The sequence below is a fragment of the Symsagittifera roscoffensis genome, chromosome 8 (genome assembly GCF_963678635.1).
Source record: "Symsagittifera roscoffensis chromosome 8, txSymRosc1.1, whole genome shotgun sequence".
Taxonomy (NCBI): Eukaryota; Metazoa; Xenacoelomorpha; order Acoela; family Convolutidae; genus Symsagittifera; species Symsagittifera roscoffensis.
This window is the reverse complement of record NC_087069.1, coordinates 54,407,956-54,432,514: the sequence shown is the minus strand read 5'-3', so window position 1 is coordinate 54,432,514 and position 24,559 is coordinate 54,407,956. Positions and strand designations below refer to the sequence as shown.

Below are 24,559 nucleotides of genomic sequence, written 5' to 3'. Positions count from 1 at the left end.
TTCCTTTGCTTCGAACAGCTCGTTCACGTCGAGTAAGTTGAAGACCGATAAAGTTGTTTCTGTCGCTGAGCACCTCAGAATTGAGCATAGGACCATCATGAGAGTAGGAAGGTCTAGTTTTCTGAGGGAAGGCATTTTCAAAAGTGACAAGGACAGTTTTTCATATGAGTCCAACGAGCTATGAGTTGCTTCACTCTGGATTAAAATAGAAATCAATTTTGACCCTTCTAAAGAAATCGGCACGCTTTCTCTGCGCAGTTTGTGTACTGGGAATAACTCGGCCCTTTTTTTCGGCTCACCTTCGTTTTTGTTTTCGCATGATTGTTTTTCGAGATCTGCTTTCTCCTCCTAATGGCTTTTTGATTGTTTTTCTAACGGTGCTTTTCAGTGCCGGAATTTTTTTGTTGCATTTTCTATCAGTTCTGGAGCTGCCTAAAGAATTAGTTCTTGTCCGATATTTTTTGCTGCTGGTATCACAAATTTCAGGCCAATGGTGTCACTCTTCCTATTCCCAAAGCTAATACACCGAAGCCACTGCCTCGTTGTCAATAATGCCCCGAGAAAAGTAGTAGATTTGATGGGTTGTGGTTATATGAATCCATATTGATCGAGTGCTAAAAATTTCAGATTTCAAAGTCTAAACAATTTTTCTCCCTCAGCGAAAGGAACCTTTCCCCCAAATTCTGTGCGAAGTTCACAGAAACATTAGATTTAATGTTGATCAAAAGCTTTTGAAAGCTTTCAACACTTTACGATAATTCAGCTCTATTGTACATGCGTAACCGTTTTTCACTCGACAATTTTTATCAATGACTTGTAATAGGGGTGCTTCTGTGTCTCCAACTTTTTGATAATAAATTATGTCCAGTGAAAGTAACATAAGCTGTGTACCAGCACATAAAGTAACGGGATAGTGAGCAATAAGATCTCGGGTAGTGAGCATTCTGTCTCGTGTTTCCTTATTTGTAACTTATAAGAAAACCAGTTCCATCTCTGGCGCCTTTGAATCCAGTTAGACTAGGTGTTTGCCGCTTCAAAAGGCTTTACGGTCCCAATAATTCATCCAAAGGACAGATGTTTGGTCACTGGGCTCTATAAAGTAATCCAATTTCTCTAACTCTTCCTTGAGATGAATGTCATCCAGTATTTGTTCAATATTCGTCTCTGCTTTTGATAGTTTTGCTTTTTCTCCAAAGTAAAGCCTCTGGATCTTTTTTCCCCTTTTTCATGCTTGAAAAAATCTAATATTTTTTGGAGTACAAAATAGTGTTGTCAGTTACGTTGTTTATCTGAAAAGGGAAGGTAGTTTCTTTAGAAACAATCAACTCAGGAGATTTTTGAACCGCTAAACCAAACGGCCATGCCCTACTATTTCGAAGGAATTGATTCGAAATTTTTCGCCGTTCACTAAAACTTGTAGAAAAATCTGTTGTTGATAGGAATGAAGATAAGAAAATGGTTTTAAAACTTTTACAAAAATTATGAAAAGGATTTGTCCTATAAGTACTCGGATATGCTTCGTTTGTGCTCATTGCTACTATCATTCTTCGAACAGGTTCTTTTGCAAAACATCCTCTTGTCGCCGGCTTCGAACTCCTGCGGTTGCGCGCGAAACGTTTTTTGCACTATTTCGATGTAATTGAAAATGCACGGGTTTTTCCACAAATTTTTTTTATCGATGAGAGACCATAGTCAGTCACATTCATCTTCCTGACATAAAGGTTAACTTAGATTTAATTCACTTTGTCGTGTTTAGCGGCATCTTCAGATACGACAAAAAAAATTGTTAGCAGAACGTTTATGAGAAAATCTAAGTGCCACACCGCTTAGTAGGCGGTTGTCACACGTCAAGAAGTCTCAAGCAATTTTACTAAATAGCTTCAGCTCGTTCGAGTCCGCAACGAGAGCTTTACGCTCCGTAACACCATCTGCTCTCCTTCAATTACCGTCATTAGCTGATGGTTTTTCTCCATAACCATAACCTTGACAAGCCAACCACTCAACAAAGCTTTTATGGGCAAATTTAGCAGTTGTAGTTCATATTTTTTACCATTCAGAGACAGTATACTATCAGAAAAATGAAGATCAAAGATTGTAAACAAAATACGGTGTATCTCTGTTTGGCGCCTCAGTAGAATACGTTCGATAATACGTTCGTTGAAGTCAAATACGTTGAAGGCCGATGAAGTTTTCTGTCGCCGAGTACCTCAAACTCGAGCATAGGACCATCAGGAGAGTGGGAAGGTCCAATTTGTTAGGGGAATGCATTTTCAAAAGTGACAAGGGGCGGTTTTTCTAGGAGTCCAACGAGCTATGAGTTGCTTCACTCGGTGTTGAAATAGAAATCATTTTTAACCTTTGTAAAGAAATCGTTGCGACTTCTCTGAGCAGTTTGTTCACTGGGAATGACTCGTCTCCTTTTTCGGTTCCCGCCGTTGTTCTTTTCGCATATTTTTTTTCGAGATCTGCTTCCTCCTCCTAATCGCTTTTTGACTGTTTTTCCAACAGTGCTTTTGAGTGCCGGCATTTTTTTTGTTGCTTTTTCTGTCAGTTCTGGAGCTGCCTAAAGAAGTAGTTCTTTTCCGATCTTTTTTGCTGCTGGTATCACAAATTTTCGAGCAATGGTGTCACTCTTCCTATTCTCAAGACTAATGCACCGAAGACACTGCCTCGTTGTCTAAAATGCCCCGAGAAAAGTAGTAGGTTTGATGGGTTGTGGTTATATGAATCCATATTGATCAATTGCTAAACTTTTCAGATTTCAAAGTCAAAACAATTTTTCTCCACAAGCGAAAGGAACCTTTCCTCCAGTTTCTGTGCGCAACTTCACAGAAATATTAGAAATAATGTTGATCAAAAGCTTTTAAAAGCTTTTAGCACTTTACTACTATTCGGCTCTATTGATTATGCGTAACCGTTTTTCATTCGTCGATTTTTATCAATGACTTGTAATAGGGGTGCTTCTGTGTCTCCGATTTTTTGATATTAAATTATGTAGAGAAATAATCATAAGCTAAGTACCAGCACATAAAATAACGGGATAGTGAGCAATCAGATCTCGGGTTGTGAACATTCTGTTTCGTGCTTCGTTATTTGTAACCTATATGAAAACCAGTTCCATCTCTGGCGCCTTTGAATCCAATTAGACTAGGTGTTTGCCGCTTCAAAAGGCTTTACGGCCAATAATTCATCCAAAGGACAGATGTTTGGTCACTGGGCTCCATAAAGTAATCCAATTTCTCTAACTCTTCCTTGAGATGAATGTCATCCACTATTTGTTCAATATTCGTCTCTGCTTTTGATAGTTTTGCTGTTTCTCCAAAGTAAAGCCTCTGGATCTTATTTTACCCTTTTTCATTCTTGAAAAAATCCACTTTTTTGAAGTACAAAATAGTGTTGTCAGTTACCTTGTTAATCTGAGTAGGGAAGGTAGTTTCTTTACAAACATTCAACTCGGGAGATTTTTGAAGTTGACCAGAGTGGTATCTTTAGAAACATTCATTGATGCATTTGAAGTAGGGTAGTTTTGAAGGGAGGTGGAACGAAATGTGTGAAAAGACTGAAAAGCCCTCTTTCACGATTGTGTATGATTTCTCCTTCTCCAGAACGCGAACTAGTTCAGACTGGTAAATTTGTGCCTCAGTCGGTTCTCTGTTAGCGTTAATCACAATGTAAATTTAAAGGTTTCGTGAAAATATGTCGAAAACTTTATACACTTCATCGGTAACGATTGTTTGAATCCCCTGCGAAAGGGTATATCTACTTTGCGAGTGTAACACAATCACTAAAACGAAGCTTTGGACGTCAAACTAATTTCAGTGACTGCTCTGATCTTAGTTAAATTAGGCAAGTAACATCTTTTTTAGTTCCTTTGTTCGGTGCAAGATTTTTGACACGATTTGTTCTCGAGTTAATGGCATTGACAAAATCTGTCGATGTATGATTTTGTCCATTTAACCTCGAAGTAGATACAATTTTTTTTTTTTTTCAAGAAACGGATGATTTCCTCAGCGAATGCGGAAATTTCCTCGATCTCTGTGCTTTATGCTTTTCTTTTTACATAATGCTTCGAAGGACTCTTTAAACTCTGTGCTCTTGTCCACTCATACTTTTTTCGGTTGTGTTGTCGTTATCATTAATTTAAATGCTTCTGCTGTTGTAATAGCATACTTTGATTTCAAGGTTTGCATTCTGAGATAGATGCACATGCAGTCAACTCCAACAAGCAGATACTTAACGAGCTATGAGGCATTTTCAAAAGTGACAAGGACAGTTTTTCATATGAGTCCAGCGAGCTATGAGTTGCTTCACTCTGGATTAAAATAGAAATCAATTTTGACCCTTGTAAAGAAATCGACACGCTTTCTCTGCGCAGTTTGTGTACTGGGAATAACTCGGCCCTTTTTTTCGGCTCACCTTCGTTTTTTTTCGCATGATTGTTTTTCGAGATCTGCTTTCTCCTCTTAATGTTTTTTTGATTGTTTTTCCAACGGTGCTTTTCAGTGCCGGAATTTTTTTGTTGCATTTTCTATCAGTTCTGGAGCTGCCTAAAGAATTAATTCTTGTCCGATATTTTTTGCTGCTGGTATCACAAATTTCAGGCCAATGGTGTCACTCTTCCTATTCCCAAAGCTAATACACCGAAGCCACTGCCTCGTTGTCTATAATGCCCCGAGAAAAGTAGTAGATTTGATGGGTTGTGGTTATATGAATCCATATTGATCGAGTGCTAAAATTTCAGATTTCAAAGTCTAAACAATTTTTCTCCTTCAGCGAAAGGAACCTTTCCCCCAAATTCTGTGCGAAGTTCACAGAAATAATAGATTTAATGTTGATCAAAAGCTTTTGAAAGCTTTCAACACTTAACGATAATTCGACTCTATTGTACATGCGTAACCGTTTTTCACTCGACAATTTTTATCAATGACTTGTAATAGGGGTGCTTCTGTGTCTTCAACTTTTTGATAATAAATTATGTCCAGTGAAACTAACATAAGCTGTGTACCAGCACATAAAATAACGGGATAGTGAGCAATAAGATCTCGGGTAGTGAACATTCTGTCTCGTGTTTCCTTATTTGTAACCTATAAGAAAACCAGTTCCATCTCTGGCGCCTTTGAATCCAGTTAGACTAGGTGTTTGCCGCTTCAAAAGGCTTTACGGTCCCAATAATTCATTCAAAGGACAGATGTTTGGTCACTGGGCTCTATAAAGTAATCCAATTTCTCTAACTCTTCCTTGAGATGAATGTCATCCAGTATTTGTTCAATATTCGTCTCTGCTTTTGATAGTTTTGCTTTTTCTCCAAAGTAAAGCCTCTGGATCTTTTTTCCCCTTTTTCATGCTTGAAAAAATCTAATATTTTTTGGAGTACAAAATAGTGTTGTCAGTTACGTTGTTTATCTGAAAAGGGAAGGTAGTTTCTTTAGAAACAATCAACTCAGGAGATTTTTGAACCGCTAAACCAAACGGCCATGCCCTACTATTTCGAAGGAATTGATTCGAAATTTTTCGCCGTTCACTAAAATTTGTAGAAAAAAATCTGTTGTTGATAGGAATGAAGATAAGAAAATGGTTTTAAAAATTTTACAAAAATTATGAAAAGGATTTGTCCTATAAGTACTCGGATATGCTTCGTTTGTGCTCATTGCTACTATCATTCTTCGAACAGGTTCTTTTGCAAAACATCCTCTTGTCGCCGGCTTCGAACTCCTGCGGTTGCGCGCGAAACGTTTTTTGCACTATTTCGATGTAAATGAAAATGCACGGGTTTTTCCACAAAATTTTTTTTATCGATGAGAGACCATAGTCAGTCACATTCATCTTCCTGACATAAAGGTTAACTTAGATTTAATTCACTTTGTCGTGTTTAGCGGCATCTTCAGATACGACAAAAAACTTTGTTAGCAGAACGTTTATGAGAAAATCTAAGTGCCACACCGCTTAGTAGGCGGTTGTCACACGTCAAGAAGTCTCAAGCAATTTTACTAAATAGCTTCAGCTCGTTCGAGTCCGCAACGAGAGCTTTACGCTCCGTAACACCCTCTGCTCTCCTTCAATTACCGTCATTAGCTGATGGTTTTTCTCCATAACCATAACCTTGACAAGCCAACCACTCAACAAAGCTTTTATGGGCAAATTTAGCAGTTGTAGTTCATATTTTTTACCATTCAGAGACAGTATACTATCAGAAAAATGAAGATCAAAGATTGTAAACAAAATACGGTGTATCTCTGTTTGGCGCCTCAGTAGAATACGTTCGATAATACGTTCGTTGAAGTCAAATACGTTGAAGGCCGATGAAGTTTTCTGTCGCCGAGTACCTCAAACTCGAGCATAGGACCATCAGGAGAGTGGGAAGGTCCAATTTGTTAGGGGAATGCATTTTCAAAAGTGACAAGGGGCGGTTTTTCATAGGAGTCCAACGAGCTATGAGTTGCTTCACTCGGTGTTAAAATAGAAATCATTTTTAACCTTTGTAAAGAAATCGGTGCGACTTCTCTGAGCAGTTTGTTCACTGGGAATGACTCGTCTCCTTTTTCGGTTCCCGCCGTTGTTCTTTTCGCATATTTTTTTTCGAGATCTGCTTCCTCCTCCTAATCGCTTTTTGACTGTTTTTCCAACAGTGCTTTTGAGTGCCGGCATTTTTTTTGTTGCTTTTTCTATCAGTTCTGGAGCTGCCTAAAGAAGTAGTTCTTTTCCGATCTTTTTTGCTGCTGGTATCACAAATTTTCGAGCAATGGTGTCACTCTTCCTATTCTCAAGACTAATGCACCGAAGACACTGCCTCGTTGTCTAAAATGCCCCGAGAAAAGTAGTAGGTTTGATGGGTTGTGGTTATATGAATCCATATTGATCAATTGCTAAACTTTTCAGATTTCAAAGTCAAAACAATTTTTCTCCACAAGCGAAAGGAACCTTTCCTCCAGTTTCTGTGCGCAACTTCACAGAAATATTAGAAATAATGTTGATCAAAAGCTTTTAAAAGCTTTTAGCACTTTACTACTATTCGGCTCTATTGATTATGCGTAACCGTTTTTCATTCGTCGATTTTTATCAATGACTTGTAATAGGGGTGCTTCTGTGTCTCCGATTTTTTGATATTAAATTATGTAGAGAAATAATCATAAGCTAAGTACCAGCACATAAAATAACGGGATAGTGAGCAATCAGATCTCGGGTTGTGAACATTCTGTTTCGTGCTTCGTTATTTGTAACCTATATGAAAACCAGTTCCATCTCTGGCGCCTTTGAATCCAATTAGACTAGGTGTTTGCCGCTTCAAAAGGCTTTACGGCCAATAATTCATCCAAAGGACAGATGTTTGGTCACTGGGCTCCATAAAGTAATCCAATTTCTCTAACTCTTCCTTGAGATGAATGTCATCCACTATTTGTTCAATATTCGTCTCTGCTTTTGATAGTTTTGCTGTTTCTCCAAAGTAAAGCCTCTGGATCTTATTTTACCCTTTTTCATTCTTGAAAAAATCCACTTTTTTGAAGTACAAAATAGTGTTGTCAGTTACCTTGTTAATCTGAGTAGGGAAGGTAGTTTCTTTACAAACATTCAACTCGGGAGATTTTTGAAGTTGACCAGAGTGGTATCTTTAGAAACATTCATTGATGCATATGAAGTAGGGTAGTTTTGAAGGGAGATGGAACGAAATGTGTGAAAAGACTGAAAAGCCCTCTTTCACGATTGTGTATGATTTCTCCTTCTCCAGAACGCGAACTAGTTCAGACTGGTAAATTTGTGCCTCAGTCGGTTCTCTGTTAGAGTTAATCACAATGTAAATTTAAAGGTTTCGTGATAATATGTCGAAAACTTCATACACTTCATCGGTAACAATTGTTTGAATCCCCTGCGAAAAGGTATATCTACTTTGCGAGTGTAACACAATCACTAAAACGAAGCTTTGGACGTCAAACTAATTTCAGTGACTGCTCTGATCTTAGTTAAATTAGGCAAGTAACATCTTTTTTAGTTCCTTTGTTCGGTGCAAGATTTGTGACACGATTTGTTCTCGAGTTAATGGCATTGACAAAATCTGTCGATGTATGAGTTTGTCCATTTAACCTCGAAGTAGATACATTTTTTTTTTCAAGAAACGAATGATTTCCTCAGCGAATGCGGAAATTTCCTCGATCTCTGTGCTTTATGCTTTTCTTTTTACATAATGCTTCGAAGGACTCTTTAAACTCTGTGCTCTTGTCAACTCATACTTTTTCCGGTTGCGTTGTCGTATCATTAATTTAAATGCTTCTGCTGTTGTAATAGCATAGTTTGATTTCAAGGGTTGCATTCTGAGATAGAGGCACATGCAGTCATTTGCAACAAGCAGATACTTAACATCATGGTTGCACTTGGCAAGTTTATCAACATAGGCCAGTTCTTATAACCAGATTTTGTCGATATCGTAAACTATGACGTTGATGCGCGGCGTTTTCCGGATGAAGTTTCGATATTTGGGTAAAACGCGTTCAGTATGAAGAAAATGTGTAACTTTCTGTCGCGACAAATGGGTTGCTTCTGTCAAGTTGTTAACACTACCAAATAACGCGGGACCTGTCTCACTGTATTTAGTTTTCAACAATTTTTCTTCAATCTTGGTATTTTCCCATCGTTTTGTTTTCGCCTCCGTCTTTTCCGACGAATCTAAATCGTTATTGGGTGTTCCGTACGAATCGGAGCCTTCTTCTGACTGCTATTCACCTTTTGGTTTCGGATTTTTCTATTGTCGCTGAGATTTTTTCTTTTTCAATTTAAACTTCTCCTAAAAATTGCGCTAATTTTTTCCTGCTAAGCGATGTGTGTTGGGCGGGTTCTCGAAGGTCCGGGTTTTTGTTTCTTCTGAGCGTTAAAAGACGCTGATTGAGCCGCGTGTTCGGTATTTTGATTTATTGCCACCTTTCGTTCAAGTTGAAGGAACGCCGGATAGTGTAATTGATTTATTGGTTGTTGTACGTCGTATAAAAACACTGCTGCTTTCAGTTCTGTTGGTATTTTAACCTTATATATTGCCTCAATGTCACGTTTTAGGGTTACTCTTTCTGAATATTTTATAATTTTAAGTATGGTTTTGGTTATAACAAGTTTTTTCTTTTCTAACACCTGTAACTGTTCTAAAATATTTTCCGGCTGTCTATCATTTTTTCTCTTGTGATTTTTCAACTTTATCACTTTCGGCCGGTATTTCTTCTCGTTAGTTAAGAGTTCAAGCTTTTCTAGTTTGGGCTCAGCTTTTTCCGTAACTGTTTCCTACGTTGCAGTAGTCTTACCAGTTTGAGGAGGTACTAGGGAATTAAGCCGGTTAAGGTAGGACAGTTGACCGTTTTTATGTTTAAAATTATGATCATGAAGAACACGTGCACCATGTGCTTGCTCTTTAACATATAAATGTTTCGGAAATAGAATGATTTCTTCAGCAATCAAAATTAAGTGGTGAGGTAATTGTAACGAAAACGAAAATACGTATTTGTCGCACTAGATGGAAGCCTTCTTTGATCAAATTTATTGCACGTTTTTTGACAACAAAGGTTTTTGGAGTGATTAAATATTTGTATGCTGTCTCAATTTGTTCGATATTTACAATTTTATTGGGTATATTTCCATTGACTACGTTGGGCAAACATTCGCAAATAAATATTATGATTTCGCGATTTGAAGTTTTTCTAATTAACTGGTCAGGTTGCAGTCGTACCATATGCCGCAGAAAAGATAAATTTTTCTTTTTCATTCGTGATTGGAATAGTTTTTGCTTTAGCTAGGGGTAAACAAAAACTTTTGGCCCAGGGTGTGTGATATTTGAACGGGGCTCCAAGTCGATTAGAAGATGTCCAAAAGAGTCTTTGGTAGCTAGTTCATAACAGCTTCTCAAAAATTTTGATTCATTTAATTGTTTTCCAAAAAAATCTAGTTGCTAAACACCATAGTTGCAAATTGAGCAAATGTTGTGTGAAGTCTTCAAATCAATCGTACGTGACTTTGTTGAAACAAGTTATGTTTAACTTATATTAGATCTATCGCTCTGTTTACCCGCTGTCGCTAATCTAACGAATTCCTTGTCATTACAGATGTTTTCACAAGAATCACCGAAAAGTAGACGAACAATTTCTAAATTTTTTGCACAATCGAATCCGTTGAGTTACATGAACTTCGCAATAACTTCGCGAAAAGACCCTTTTTCTCAGAACGCGTGTTACATCTCTTTGTAAAGATATAGAACGGTTTCAAATGTAGGGTAAAAAGTTTTTATCATCAAAAGTTTGAAATTTAATTCAGTTTCCACCGATGCTGAGGGTCTCTTTATCGCCATGAAAAATCTTGAGTACGTAACCAACCAAGCCGGATAAAACTGAGAACCAAACTGAAGTTTCTTTGCAATTTAAAGTAGTGAAAAAAAGTTTGAGAATGCAGAAAGGAAGTAAAACTAGAATTACTACCAGTTGCGCAACAAAAACTACCTCAGACCCTGGCAAAGTTTCATTGTTACAAAACTTCCATCATTTTTTTTTCACTGTTTGGCTCGTTATAATTGAACTCTGTTACTATTGTCGTGTCAGGTTCATCTACATCTGCTGTTGTTTCTGAAATTTGAGAAACGACTTTTTCTACCGACTATGATACACTTTTTTTCACTGTACTCGAGGCTTCTCAAAAACAAAAAATTAAATTAGGATTATGAACAGTACAAAACTTCATAATGCGTGAAGTCTCTGTTAATTATGTCATTCGTTTCTGGAACATAGTTTGCAGGGATATTTGCAGTTTTTGTAGTACATTGTTTTCTTCACAGTATCCTCTTTCACGGTAGTCCTAGTCTCATCTGGCTTTTCACTGCTGTTTAGATCCATCTGAAATCCTGGCTGACGTTTAGGTACACTGACTAGTTCGGGAAGATATACTCCTTGCTTGCTGGCTAACATTTCTGATTAACTTGAATCTCTGGAAGTATACAAATAAATTAATCAATAATTGGAAAAAACCTCTTTAGTGTAGACAACTCTTCTTCAGAAATTACTATCTGCTTCTTCCTCTAAACAGATTTGACCGCTGCAATCAGTACGCTCTATTCGTGTTAGTGAGGCATTAATATCACTCTCTGGAGTCATCCACGCACATAGCAATGATTTTGGTGATAGATATGTCTCCACTTAGTAAATCGAAATTCACTGGAGGTAAAAAAAATGAGTCGATCGCTGTAGCCTGAACTTGTTATTGCTAATTGTTTAACAGAAAGGCGTTTTGTTTTGTAATGAAAACTTCCGCGTCAAGCACAGTTGATCTCTCGCTTTGCATTCTAAAAAAAAAAAATTTCTGGTTGTTTCAACTTAATGAAAAGGCAGAAATGTATTCTGCTCAGATATCCAATTAGCTGCTGTTACAGTTTCGGGGCATAAATCTCGAGTATAAAACCGGCCGCATTGTGAAAAACAGCGTGCAATCGATAATTTTAGATCTTTTCAAGTATTTGTCCAAGGAAGAGTTACCAATACTAATCAAGCCACTGTAAGGTCTCAACTTGATTAAAATGTTGTAGTTAGGATAAACAGAACTGACAAAAAAAACAGAAAACTTACAGCTAGAAAATAGTTTTGTCGGTTCGAATCATCAGGATAAATCTGTTTCAGATACGTATTTTTTTCGTGAACTATTTTTAAATAAACAGGAGTTACCCTGCTTTTTTGCAGTTTCATTCTTTTTTTGTCAACACCTCTCCAACCTGTGAATTGCAAGCCAGTGGAAATAAAAGTGACCTTGCAGATACCATTTAGACTAATTAAGGTATCGGTGGTAAATAGTCAAACAAACCACTCAAAGTTTTATTTTTTTATTTTGATAGCTTGTTGAAACATAGACGGATTTTTCGCTCCAAGTTTTTATCCATCCATATTTAGTTAAAATCAAACAAGTCAAAAACGTTTTCATAATCAGCTATTTTATATAGCTCACAACACCATACTTTTATTTTGTAGAAATGAGCCAAGTGATTTGTTGAATCTCACTCAAATAAACTTGTTTTTTGAAAATTTACTCAATTTCTTTCTTTGAATATTCTTTTGCTCTCTCGAGAAAGACGACCTAGCGTTCATAACAGAGTTTGAAAAATGAACTTTTTTCCGTGTTTGAAAACATTTGTAATTGAAAATTTTCAATATCAATTTTTTCAGTACACCAAGCTTCCTCTAATTTAATTTTTCAAAAATTGAAAAATTTGTCATTTGGTTTGTTTTGCCCAGAAATTTCATATTACTGCCTTTTCACCATAAAATAAAGCTCAAGTTAAGGAATTAGTCTATTGCTGCCAACAGTTAAGCTACGCTGCCAAATTTGCCGGCAAGTTTTTTTTATATACCATAAAAGTCAATTCCACTTTCACTAACAAACTTCAACTAGGCCGGAAGTTCCTTTGCCCGAAGTGAATATAATAATTGATATGATTCATTTATATAATTAAGCAGGACCAATAATTAGGACCCCAAAAATTGGAACAAGAAAGAATTTTGTATCGAGTCTCTTGGGGGTCTTCTGGCTTTTGGGCCGAAATACGGACCCCTTCCTAGGATTTTGTTTTTCTTTTCGTGAGAACCCTCCCGCCCCCCTTGGAACCGGGACACGATACATTACTACTTACTACTATGAGTCGTTATTAAAAAAAAGAGATCTACTCTAAATGAGGCCAAACTCTCTCTTTTTTACCATGTGTTCGTCTGGATCGTACGCCTTATCAGGATCCAAAGGTTGTGTGAAGATTAGTTCTTCTTTTGAAACTGCTCCCCATGTTGCTATTCCAATAGCCACCGTTTGATTTCTGTAACAGAAAAAGTCCCAGTTCTCTAATCGTTGACATTGACATTCTTGAGCTTTTAAGTACTAGTTCTGGCTTTTACAAATAGTTAACAATTCAAAGACGACAGCGCTGATTTGAACTATCCGGACAATACTTGACAGAACTATTGTGGAGCATGGCTTTGGATTTATTTGCGCCCGAAGTTTTATCTAACGGATCTTTGTTGGCTAAATTAGTAAACCAAAACTTAAGCCACAACAACACTGTCGACTTTGAATAAACAAAATGAACGTTTCATGTAGCTCAATAAAATTTAAGATGATGTCATCATCAAAAAAGCGCAAAATTTTTCAAAATTTTTTTTTTTTCAAAAAAAACGATTGTTCTATATATAAATAAACATATCTTTTGCTCATCAAATACTTTGATATAGTTTTTTGAACAATTGATTTGGTCGCTTTTTTCAGGCCTTCTGCTATTTTTTAAAAGCGGCTCATTTCCGTTAAAAAACAATGTGAAATAAATTAAAATACATTCGATATTTCCTTACAACTAAACATGAATGTCAAAGTCTCATTAAACTCTATCTAATTTAGCCGGAAAACTTAAAAATACTTCTTCTTTTTTAACACTGAGACAACTATTTGACATTGATTTAATCAGATTCAGACTCAGAAACAAAAACCTAAAAATGAAAATCATAATCTTAACTAATAGGGCTTTGCAATAATACAACACTTAACAAGTTTTCCTCGAGCTCGTCAAATTAGCTGGCAAACCATATCGAAAAGTTGAGACTATCGCTTAGTTCTTTTCCTCTCTTCTAAAAGGTATGTTGAAATCGTAATTAAAATTAATGTCAAAATGCGAACATACTAGTAACCCGGGATGACCAAAAATGCTGGTCATTCACTTTTCATGCAATTCCATGTGTACAGAAAATTGCATGAAAGGTCTAAGATTAGTATTTTTCATATATGGAATTTGTATGACTAGATTTTTTCCATAAACCAAAAATAATGATTTTTTACATTTTAATTTCTCAAAATTTTTTGGTTGTGTTTGTAATCGAATACAAATGACATACATCTTGGTTACTCAAACGAACTAACCAAAGGTTTGGCCGTAACGAACTTCTAAATTTCGGCAATTTTTTCAAAGATGATTATTTCTAAAATTTGAATTTTTAAATTATCAGACATTGATCAAGGCATACAAAAACAGGTCATACAAAGAAAGAAAAGCGTTTTTGAAAAAAGTTATGACGAGAAAAGGAAAAAAATCCACTATTAGTATATCCAGGACTAGGTTATACACACAAAAAATTTAATTTTGCATTCAATTTTTTTTTTCAAAAATGTTTATTTGAGTACGAAAATCAATTTGCAGTTGAAAAAAAACACAAAACAGTTTTTGGGGGCAATTTCAAAAATATTTTGATCAATTTTTGTCGTCGCCATCAAAAAAATGCTAGTCATATTTTATATGACATTTTTCATATATGGAAACTTTATGATTAGCATTTTTTTTGACAAAAAGTTTTTCTTTTTTATTAAGTATTATACACCGAATTTTATGCCAAAACAAGAGAAAAGTTTTTCGAAAATTCGACGACACCATTTTTGCAAAATGTATGAAATTTGTATGATTAGTATTTTTTCATAGGGTTTAGTTTATGGAATTGTATCATTAGCATTTTTGGTCTATGGAGGTCAACCCAGGAAGGAAGAAAATATGATATCAAACCTAGTATTTATGAATAAAAATGATGTTATATCAGCTGAATTGTTGTTGTACCTGCTATCAGAAGCCGTCAATTTGCTCAGAACGTTATCTCTCACAGCCTCACCGCATATTTTCATAATGCCCTTATTCGTCCCACCGCTGATTAGCCAGGCTCCTTTTGTGTCCAGTACTCTTTGAAGACCTTGTCTGAGTTTTTCGTGGTCCTACAAAAGTATGAAACTGTTATCAAAGGAATGGTGTCTCATGCACAGACTTCATTTAATTAGATTTAAAAATTGCAAAAAAATGAAGAAAATTTTTTTAGGAGAGAATTGTATGAATAGTGTTTTCATTTTTTAAGTTTCCAAAATTACTGAATTTCCACAGTTGAGCATAAAACGTTATTCTTCTTGTTATTTGCAAGACTAAATCTTTTCTAAAAAAAGGTTTTTCGAAAATTTTTTTAAGGTTTTTGTAAGCTTTGTCGATAACGTAGTTCATAAACACCAATTTCAAAGAACTGTTATCAGTGTATTTTGTGAGTTTAGACTATTTTAGTTTTCTTGTAGCTGTAAGTAAAAATCTAATTGTTTTTATTTCAATTTGTATGAGCTACTAAACCCGCACTGACGAAAATGGTTTCGAATCGATTTAAACTGGTTTTAAATCGATTTTAAATCGATCCAAATCAATTAGCAATGTACATTATACGAACTTAAATGGATTGAAAATTTGGATTGTTTTAAAATCGATTTAAAACATGGATCGTTTTCGAAAAATTGGATCGACTAAAGTGTCTTAAGAATCGATTTAAATCGATAAGGATGGGTTTTTCGAATCACTAAAATATATCTAAATCTCACTTAAATCCATTTTAAATCGATCTTTTTTGAAAATTTTGGATTGATTTAAGTGTCTTAAAAACCTAATTAAATTAATTTGCGGGGTTTTTGGGACTCACTAAACTCAAGTTTTTGCTATTAAGGCAAAAAAAACATACTATTTAAAGTAAATGATTGAAATATTTTATTCTCGATACTTTCTAAATAAAAACACACGAGCCAGATGTTATAGAACTTAAAAAAATGATGCACATAAATCAGATACTAAGCTCGAAAATATGCAACGAAATCACAGAAAATCCATATAAATCAAATAAGGGGCAAAATCTTATGCAAATAACAAAAAAATGATCAGAATAAAACAAATTATGAACTCAATAATAAGCAATTAAATTATAGAAAATCATGAATGAAAATCAGGTTTTGATTAAAAAATTATGAAACGAATCAAGAAAAGAGTCAATATAGATCCGTTTGTGACCCCAAAAAATGCAAGGAAATCATATAATAATATCATTTTTTTGTTCTTTTATTTGGTATTTTCAAAGCTACAATACGCTATGATTGTAAAATCTAAAATCATGGGCCATGAATAAATGCATTGAAAACTCGAAACTGATGGAACTGATCGAATCCGTTTTAATCCCCTTAAAAATAAAAACAAATTTTGACAGAAAAAAAGGGATATAAATCGAGTTGAGTTTTTAAGTTTTTTTAGCTGGGATTTTAAGATCAGTTTTACTCGATTTTAGTTCAAATCAATCTTTATTTTTTATAAAATTTGGTACTTTTTTGCAGAGTAAAGACGATCTAATTTTAATCAACGTACTTTTTTCATACTATAATCGATCCTAATCCATTTTTATCAGTGCGGGTAGATTAGATTTCATAGCCATTCAAGCGTTAATAATCGATTATATTATGATTTTAGTACCATTCTTACAAAAAATGAGAAAACTTTTTTTAAAATCAAATAATAGTTGATTTTAGTCTTTCTTTTGAAATCAAGTTTTATCTTTTGTAATACAAATTAATCGATTAAAATCGATTATTTTTATCCGCATTTCTAATTTATTTGTTTTGCAGACAAAATCTATGACAATCGATTATAATTGTTTATAGTCACTTTTGTTGGTATAATTTGTCTTCGACCTTGCAAACGAATTGTTTTTGTTTTATGCTTTTCGTAGACGTTGTTTTATGTGGAAAATTTTTCGAATCAATTCAATTTTTTTTTTACAAATTTCTTCTTGATTATAGTTGTTTAGTGATGTACATTTTAAGTTTTTGTTTTCTACATGATTTATACGTGATTTATATAGAAGAGTTATGTCTCACCTACCGCGGGATTCTTTCAACTAATATGAAGAGATCTCTACGAAAGTTTTGTTTCGTGGTAAGATTTTGCGTTTAGATGAGCCAAAGAGTTACAAGACATCTCACTTTGAGAGATTTTTGACAGAAAAAGTATAATTATCTATTATATTTGATTATAATAGATTATAAGACATTATAAGAGATTTTAAGATTTTATTAGAGATTATAAGAGATTAAAGGAGATTATAAGATATTTTCGAAAAAAAATTGTTTTTTTTTTATAATTGGTTTCAATTTATTATAATGTCACGAAAAATTTTATCATTATAGTGGATTATAAATTGTTTAAACATCTGAATTTGGCGCTTCAAAATAATTAAAATTTCGATAGAAGTACAATTATAATTGTAATATGATCGATTATTTTATCTTTTTACTGATTGCGTGTTTGGATGCAACCATCGTGCTTCGAAGTTTTAGGATTTTGCCTAAATGTGATAAAAAGTTGTTGCATATGTCAAACGTAATTGACTGTTCGACATATTTTCTCGCATAAGAAACATTAAAATCAAACAAACAGTAGGTGAGAGTTTCGTGGTTTTCTTCGAGTTATAAACAGCAAACATAATACGGTTTAGTTGTGATATGAACAATTGTGAAAATGTGTTTCAGCAAGCAGTCCCCCAATTATAACTGTGTACTGATCGATTATTTGACTTTTTTCTTTTTGGTGGATTCCCTGCAGGTATTCAGGAAAACATATGAGTTTTTAAAAATAGGATATGATTTGTAATTTTCAATATTGTTTTACTTCCTGCTGCTGATTTTTTTTTGCTTTCATTTGATCTTGCCAGCTTTAGAAAAAAAAACTTGCTTTTCAAATCAAAACGAGCAAAGGATTATATTTTCAATTCCAGGGGTTTACAAATGTATACCCCTCACCTGAAAAAATCTTATGAAAAGCTTTGTTGTCGAATTACTTCAACAAAACTAGTAGTGCCGATCGAGAAAAAAATTTGATTTTTTTCAACAAGTTTTTGAAAAACTGCATTTCGACAACAAATTTTTCAGGTTTTTGCTCAAAAATCTTTCAGAGGTTTCAAACCAGTGGAGCTGAAAACTTACTCCAAAGTTTGGCATATAAAACTATAAAAATTTTAAATTTTTTCCATGTATATTTACTTGTGTAGGGTTGCGATCTCGCGCTATGTCACAGTGAAAACAGATACGGTCAGTGGAAACATATACAAAAAAAATGTCAATTGAACTACTGTTTTGTGTGACTAAATTTTTTGTGATAGCGACACCAAGAACTTTTTTCCGCCCATTGAAAATGTGAAGGAACTTTGTATTCGGGTGATTTTTAGTTTTGTTTTTGCTTTTTAATTTCCAGGTAAAATCAGATACAACAAATAATTGTCGGACTGGGTACTGGGTTGAGTGATATATCACACTAAAGTCTAATCAGTCGTTATTCGAACCACATTAAAAATTTCCAAAACTTTTTACTGTGTCGAGAAAAACCGGCTTGAGTATTTTGAAATTTTGCGTAAATTATGCTTTTTTTCAGACCGTAAAATTTAATTTTAAGCAAGCAAAACTAGTTTTTGGAGTTTTTTAGCTACATTTAAAGTTTTTCTTAGCTTTCTAGTCAATTTCCTATAAAAATGTTTGTCCAATTTGCCAATTTTTTTTCTGACTGTTTATTATGCCTAGATTTTTTTTAAGTCAGATCGATTTATCGCACCAAGCAGAAAAAAACTACACAAATTTGGAAAAAAAAAACTTTTTACACCGCAGTTTTCTAAAAAGTACGGTCGAAACATTCTTTGCTACTTGCACAATAACCGGCTATCCTTGTTAATCTGCATTTTTGAAATAACCTTTTTTTAGCTCCAAAAATTACCTTAAAAATCAAAGTTTCAAATTCAAAAAAATTTTTAATTTGGAAGTTCTTTATTTTCATAATTGTGTTTTTGTAAGACAATTATATTTAGGTAGTTTTCATGCCTCGTACATGAAACACTGTTAAGCCGTTGGTAACATGTGTTGCCAGCGGCTTAAACTGTACATAAACTTGTAACATGTGTTCTTTTACGAAAACAACCCAGAGGTTTGAGAAAAGCTTAGAAGTAAAAAAAGCAAATTTTTGGCATATGGAAAAAAAATTAATTATACACACTCCATAATTGGAAAATCCTTATCGTAGACTTTTCATGCAATTTTCTGTATTTGTGGATGTGCATAATTTTATATGGTTGTCGATTTTTTCGTAAAATTAGCCATTTTGGTCAATCCGGGTAAATATAGCGTCACTCTCACAATTCAACTTGCATTTTTTGATATATTTGAGAAAAAAATTCAGCAAGCTGTCGTTACGAATACTCTTATGTTTGTGATACTCTTCTTCTTCTAATTTTCTACAGATAAGTGTACTCACTTTTTTCTTCATTTTGAAATCTGACGCTCCTCCAGTCACTGAGATAATCAAGGAGGGTTTTGACAGATTCCAAGCTGAGTTTTGAATCTGCTCGACTAGATCACTGATATCCTCATCTCCCTTTGCGTTTGCATTTACTCGCATGAATGGCGGCCCTCCTTCATTTTGCTCTCCGTTTGTGAACCGCACAATTCCAGTTCCCAGGACTGCATTTGTGTTCTGGCTGGAGCTTGAAATCTCGGGTCCGGCTTCGTTTTGCTCATCTCCAAAAACTTTATCCTGTTTTTCACTGTTTTCATTATTTTCATTTGTCGGAACTTCTGTGTTTTCCATTTTTTTACTGTGATTCTTGCCGACAAAGAAGTTTTTTATTCAGTTTTATGTCTGAGTTCTAAGAAAACATTCGACAGAAGATAAAACGCACGCAAATTGGTTAGCGAAGTGATTAGCTCGATAAGACATATTTGATAATTTGTATGAACTGTCAGGTAAAACGGTTTTTTTTAACGTGCTCTTATAATTAAAAATGCACGTTTTATCTCTGAGTATATATGAGAAATGCTGGTTTGATGGGTGTGTTTCTGTTTTGAGCTTCTGATCAATTCTTTCTAGAAACGCTCAAGACAATTCAACTTTTGATTCAACAAGACTTATGGTTTAAATTGAAAATTCTGCCAATTGTCGAATACATTAAAATATTTTTTCAAACTGATTTAATTGCGGCTCAAACCACTTGGTACTAGCTTCGTTAAGACAGTCAATTATACAAAGCAATTTCTAAAAATAGTGAGGAAAATATATTTAAAAATGATCGAGCTAGCAGTTGAACAATTAAGTCTAAATGAGAATCTTTGAAACCAGTTCTAAGGAACATAGGTTTTCTAATCTTGAATCTAAAAATTTAACTGAGCTTAATCCAAAACAATAATAGCAATCTGAACAGGAAAAAATCAAAACAAAAATAAATTGGCCAAAAAGATATATTTCAAAAACTGGGAAAGTCTTTTTTGCTTCAGGTTTGAGAATATACAGAGCTGAGAGAACATAGTGCTGATTTAATTTATCCGGAAAAAATAACAAATTTTTAAATTTCAATTGCTTTTTTGAGGAGGCTGTAAGAATGCACAGTACTGATTTCACATAACTAGGCAAACCTGTGCGCTGAATAGGCGCACGATTTGGTGTTTGCAAGTCTCTGAAATCCAAAAAGTTAAATTTTTGGCGGAACAATCAAAGAAAACCAAAGAACAAAAGCAGCACATAGTGAGCATCCTTGTTTCGGAATCCACTTTCAATTCACAAAATACCCAGTTTGGCTTCGTAATGAAATTATCCGGACAAAACGATCAAATTTAGAATTTCATACAATTTTTTTCCCAAAATGGGTTAAAATTAAGCAAAAAATGATGAGAAAAAAATGGATTACAGTTTCATCAGAATTTTACTGGTGCATTTTCCCCAAAACTTTCAGCCAAAAATTTACCACAAAAAAGTGTCAGTTTGGCCCTTTTTAATTAAATAGGTTTTGCGCTGAAATTACCAAGATAATTTAGGAGTAATTTATATATAAAAAAAAACTTTTACGCAACCCAACAAAATTCGAGAAAAATAACTTCAGAAAGAGGCAGAAAAACTAATTAATAATTAATTGCATAAAATGTTTAAAAGAATGACTTGAAAAATGTGTAATTTTGGTTGCTCAGATGGCTTGGTACTCAGCAAATTTTGACCGACTTCGGTCCACATCAAACAGATGGTTACTAGCAACCGAATTTCATGCGGCAGACGGAGAATGTTTGAGCTTTCCTTTCTTGACTTTTTGTCTCCCCTTAACGCAATGTGAGAAAATTCGTTATAAAATTCGGAAGTTGACAGTTGTATCTCATTGCTATTTTACAGCACTACACAAATTTGAATCATTTTTTATCATGGACGTGAAACAGGGGAAATACCCAGGAAAATGTCGATATTTTTTAAAAAATTTCTTTCGAAACTTGATTTGCTTAGGATTCAAAATTTGCTTTTTGATATCTTTGTTTACGATAAAAACATTCATGTGAAAATTGAAAATGATTTTTTCCGAGAGATTACACTTTTTTTCAGATTGAAGACAAATTTCAACTTCTTCACCACCCAAAGTCACCACAATTGGATGCTATTTCGAGACATGTATTACTGGTCCAGCAGCCAAAATCACAAAATTCGTTTTGGATTCTTATGAATACTAATTTTGATTTTATGTTTCACGTAACTGTTCGATGAACGTTTTTAATTTTGCTTCCGGAGCATAAGTGTTGATTAAGTGTAGTTAAATTAGGTGTTTTTAGCTTTCAGTAGAGCTTAAATTTACATGCAGTCGAATTATAAACAAAAGGGTCGAAAATATGTTCGGTTTGGCTGTTGAAAGTTCAAGTCAAATTGAGTCTGAACATATAAGCCCATTTCTAAAAAACAGAGTTTTCAAATCTGGGTCAAAATATTCAACTGATTTTTATCAAAAGCAAAAAAAGTCAATGTTAAGGAAAAAATCGAAACAGGATGGAGTTGGCCAAGAAAACTTATTTCAAAAAATGACAGATTGCTGAAATTTTCACTTGAGCAGTGAGAATATACAAAGCTGAGAGAACATAAAAGCTTATTTTTTTATCAGGAAAAAAAACAAAAAAAATTGAAGCTTCAAACGCACTTTTGAGGAGGCTGTAAAAATATACAGTGCTGATTAAAAAATACGAGTTGAAACTGTGCACTGGATATGCTCACAATTTGGTGTTTGCATGTCTCTGGAATCCAAGAGGTTAAAACTTTTGGCGAACAATCAAAGAAAAGGAAAGAAAAAAAGAAGAATAAAGGGAGGTTCATCGTATCGGAATCCCTTTTCAATTCACAAATACCCAGTTTGGCCTCGTAGTGAAATTATCCAGACAAAATGAACAAAACTTGAATTTGCATGTAAGTTCTTCTCAAACTCGGTTAAGATTAGGCAAATAGTGAAGAGAACAAAAGTGAATTAACTTTTCAGCTGAATTTTTGAGCTTGAAATCTCGTGTCCGGCTTTGTTTTGCTCATCTACAAAAATTTTATCCTGTTTTTCATTGTTTTCAAGATTTTCATTTGTTCACAGGAGTATGTCATTTTGGTACTTTTTCATTAATAAAAAAAAAACGCTGGAAATATCAAGTTATATTTTAGAAAAAGCCCCCTAAATAACTCAACAAAATTTTAGAAACACAACTTTAGAACGAGACTTAAAAAATTTACAATAACTAACTGCATTAGTTTTTCAAAAGAAAAACTTGAGCAATGTGTCAATTTTGTTTGTTCGGATGGCTTGGTAAACGGCAACTTATTGGACCGAATTCAATCCTCATCAAATAGATGGTTACTAGCAACCTTAGTTTATGCGGCAGATGGTTTTCGAGTTGAGAAACTTTGGCTAAGAACTTCGAAGAAAAAATATTGTTTCTTGTGAAATACTAAATGCTTTTTATTTTTCTTGATTTTTTGTCTCCTCTTAGCTCATTGTGAGAAAATTTCTTTCAGTTTTTCGAATTTTGATCGTTGTGTCTGAATAATGCATATCAGAACTGTGCAAGTTTGACGCATCTTTTATCATGGGCGTAAAATAGAGGAAATTAGTAACTAATAATTATTTTATTATTTACAAAGATAAAAAAAAGCAAAGCTTATGTTTTTCAAGTTTTTGTGCTAAAATTATTACACCAAACCAGTAGTAATCCCGGTTTGCTCGCCATAGAAGATAATGCACAACCCTACACATCAATGGATGATTTGCGTGAAAAATGACTGATCATGCGAAGCACATATGTTTGTTTCGAAAACCCGTAAAAAATAGTTTTTTAACATAATAAAATCATCGTTATAAAACGGTTTCTCATCATTATGCAAGCTGTTGGTAAGATACGAAAAAAAATCACCATGCAGGTCATACTTCGCAGCATGTATGTGCTATTAATGGAAACAATGTTTCCATGCAAAAACAAATTAAATAGAGCATGCAAAATAACAACCAACGCCTAACGTTTTTTGAATTCCAGGGTTGATTTGCATTTTCAGTTTTAGACAAGTAAGCTTAAGTTTCCTTGCGTGAATTACTCCTTTCTTGTCACCTGTCTAGATTTTGTGATTACTAGCTTGCATTGCTACGATTTCGTTGTATCGCAAGTGATGTCGATCTCCGCTTCGGTTCTGTGTTGAATTGTTTTGCTGATGATCCTTATGTTGGTTTTTTTTGATAGTCTTTCATATTTCTGAAATGCTTGTTTTGTTTTGGACAACTTTTTGAAACAGTTATTCAGCCATCTCCGACGTGGTGTGTTTTCCGACGTCTACGGGTAATTTTTTTTGCTTCATCGGGTAAATTTTTCTACATCGGATAAAAAATATAAAATAGTTTTGCTTGCTAAACAATTTTTATCTCTGAACGACAGAAAGTATATTTTGACTACCAACGTCCTTGAGGTCGTTCAGAGCACTTTTTGGAAGCCCACGAGAATAATGATTTTATTTGATTATTTAGTTTCTATATGTCGCGCCAAGAATGACTCTTTGGTAACCATACCTTGCGTCATATATGTTTCATGGTAAGCATGCGTTGCGTCTCACATTTTTTATTGTATCCATATGTCGCGCCATGCATGATACCATAATCTCGCCATGCAAGCATCCATGGTGACATATCATTTCTCAACTGTCCTGGTAAGAGAAAAAAAACTGTCTAACTTGAGACCCCCATAATAAAAAAAAATGAGCAACCAGCATCGAAAATGTGTTGAGAGTGAGGGCAAAGAGCAATAAAGAAAATTTTGTAATAAAAATTTTTCATTCACTTTAATTAGTATTTTTGTATCATTCACCTCAATTAGTCTTGACCATAGAAATTTGTTTATAACGACTAATAATTCATGATTAAGAAGTATGAAGTGGTGAAAACTCATATTTATCAAAATATCAAAATACTATAGAGCTAATTCAGTGAGGGTTTCGTATAATTATGTCAATCATTTTTAAAAACTAAAAAAAAAGTTAATTGCATCTTTGAAAAAAAATTCATTTGTTTCATTTTATCTATTGATTAAAAAAACGCTTAACTCAACAAAAAAAAGTGTTTTCATGTTTTAATTATTTAAAAAAAAACACGGATTAGATGGAATTTTTGTGGTCCTTAAATTGACGACTATATAGACGTTATAAGTTTTTCGCTCGGTTTAAATTGCCGATAACTAATAAACGTTAACAGAAGTTGAAACAGTTGTCGATATTTACAGAATTTTTAGCCCGAGTTGGACCTGAGAAGGCGCTGATAATTTGGTTCCCCGATCCGCTCGAAGTCTGAATGAATTCAGTTCGTCCAATATCGTCGCCAACCAAAACAAACTGCAGTTGTAAGGTTAACACAGAAACTGCCCGTATCTGCGACAAAACATG

At 34.2% G+C, this 24,559-nt stretch overlaps 1 protein-coding gene across 1 annotated transcript in view; it reads right to left on the bottom strand.

Moving 5' to 3' along the window:
- LOC134853705 (transient receptor potential cation channel subfamily M member 2-like) overlaps positions 1-19,613 on the bottom strand; it is a 35,607-nt gene extending 15,994 nt beyond the window's left edge. The window contains exons 1-3 of the mRNA XM_063869704.1: positions 19,115-19,613; positions 14,588-14,739; positions 12,700-12,811 (exon numbers count right to left, since the gene is read on the bottom strand). Coding sequence (XP_063725774.1) covers positions 12,700-12,811; positions 14,588-14,739; positions 19,115-19,447 — 597 coding nt within the window. The 5' untranslated portion in view covers positions 19,448-19,613. The remainder of the gene's footprint in view (positions 1-12,699; positions 12,812-14,587; positions 14,740-19,114) is intronic.
- Between the last annotated feature and the right edge of the window lie 4,946 nt (positions 19,614-24,559).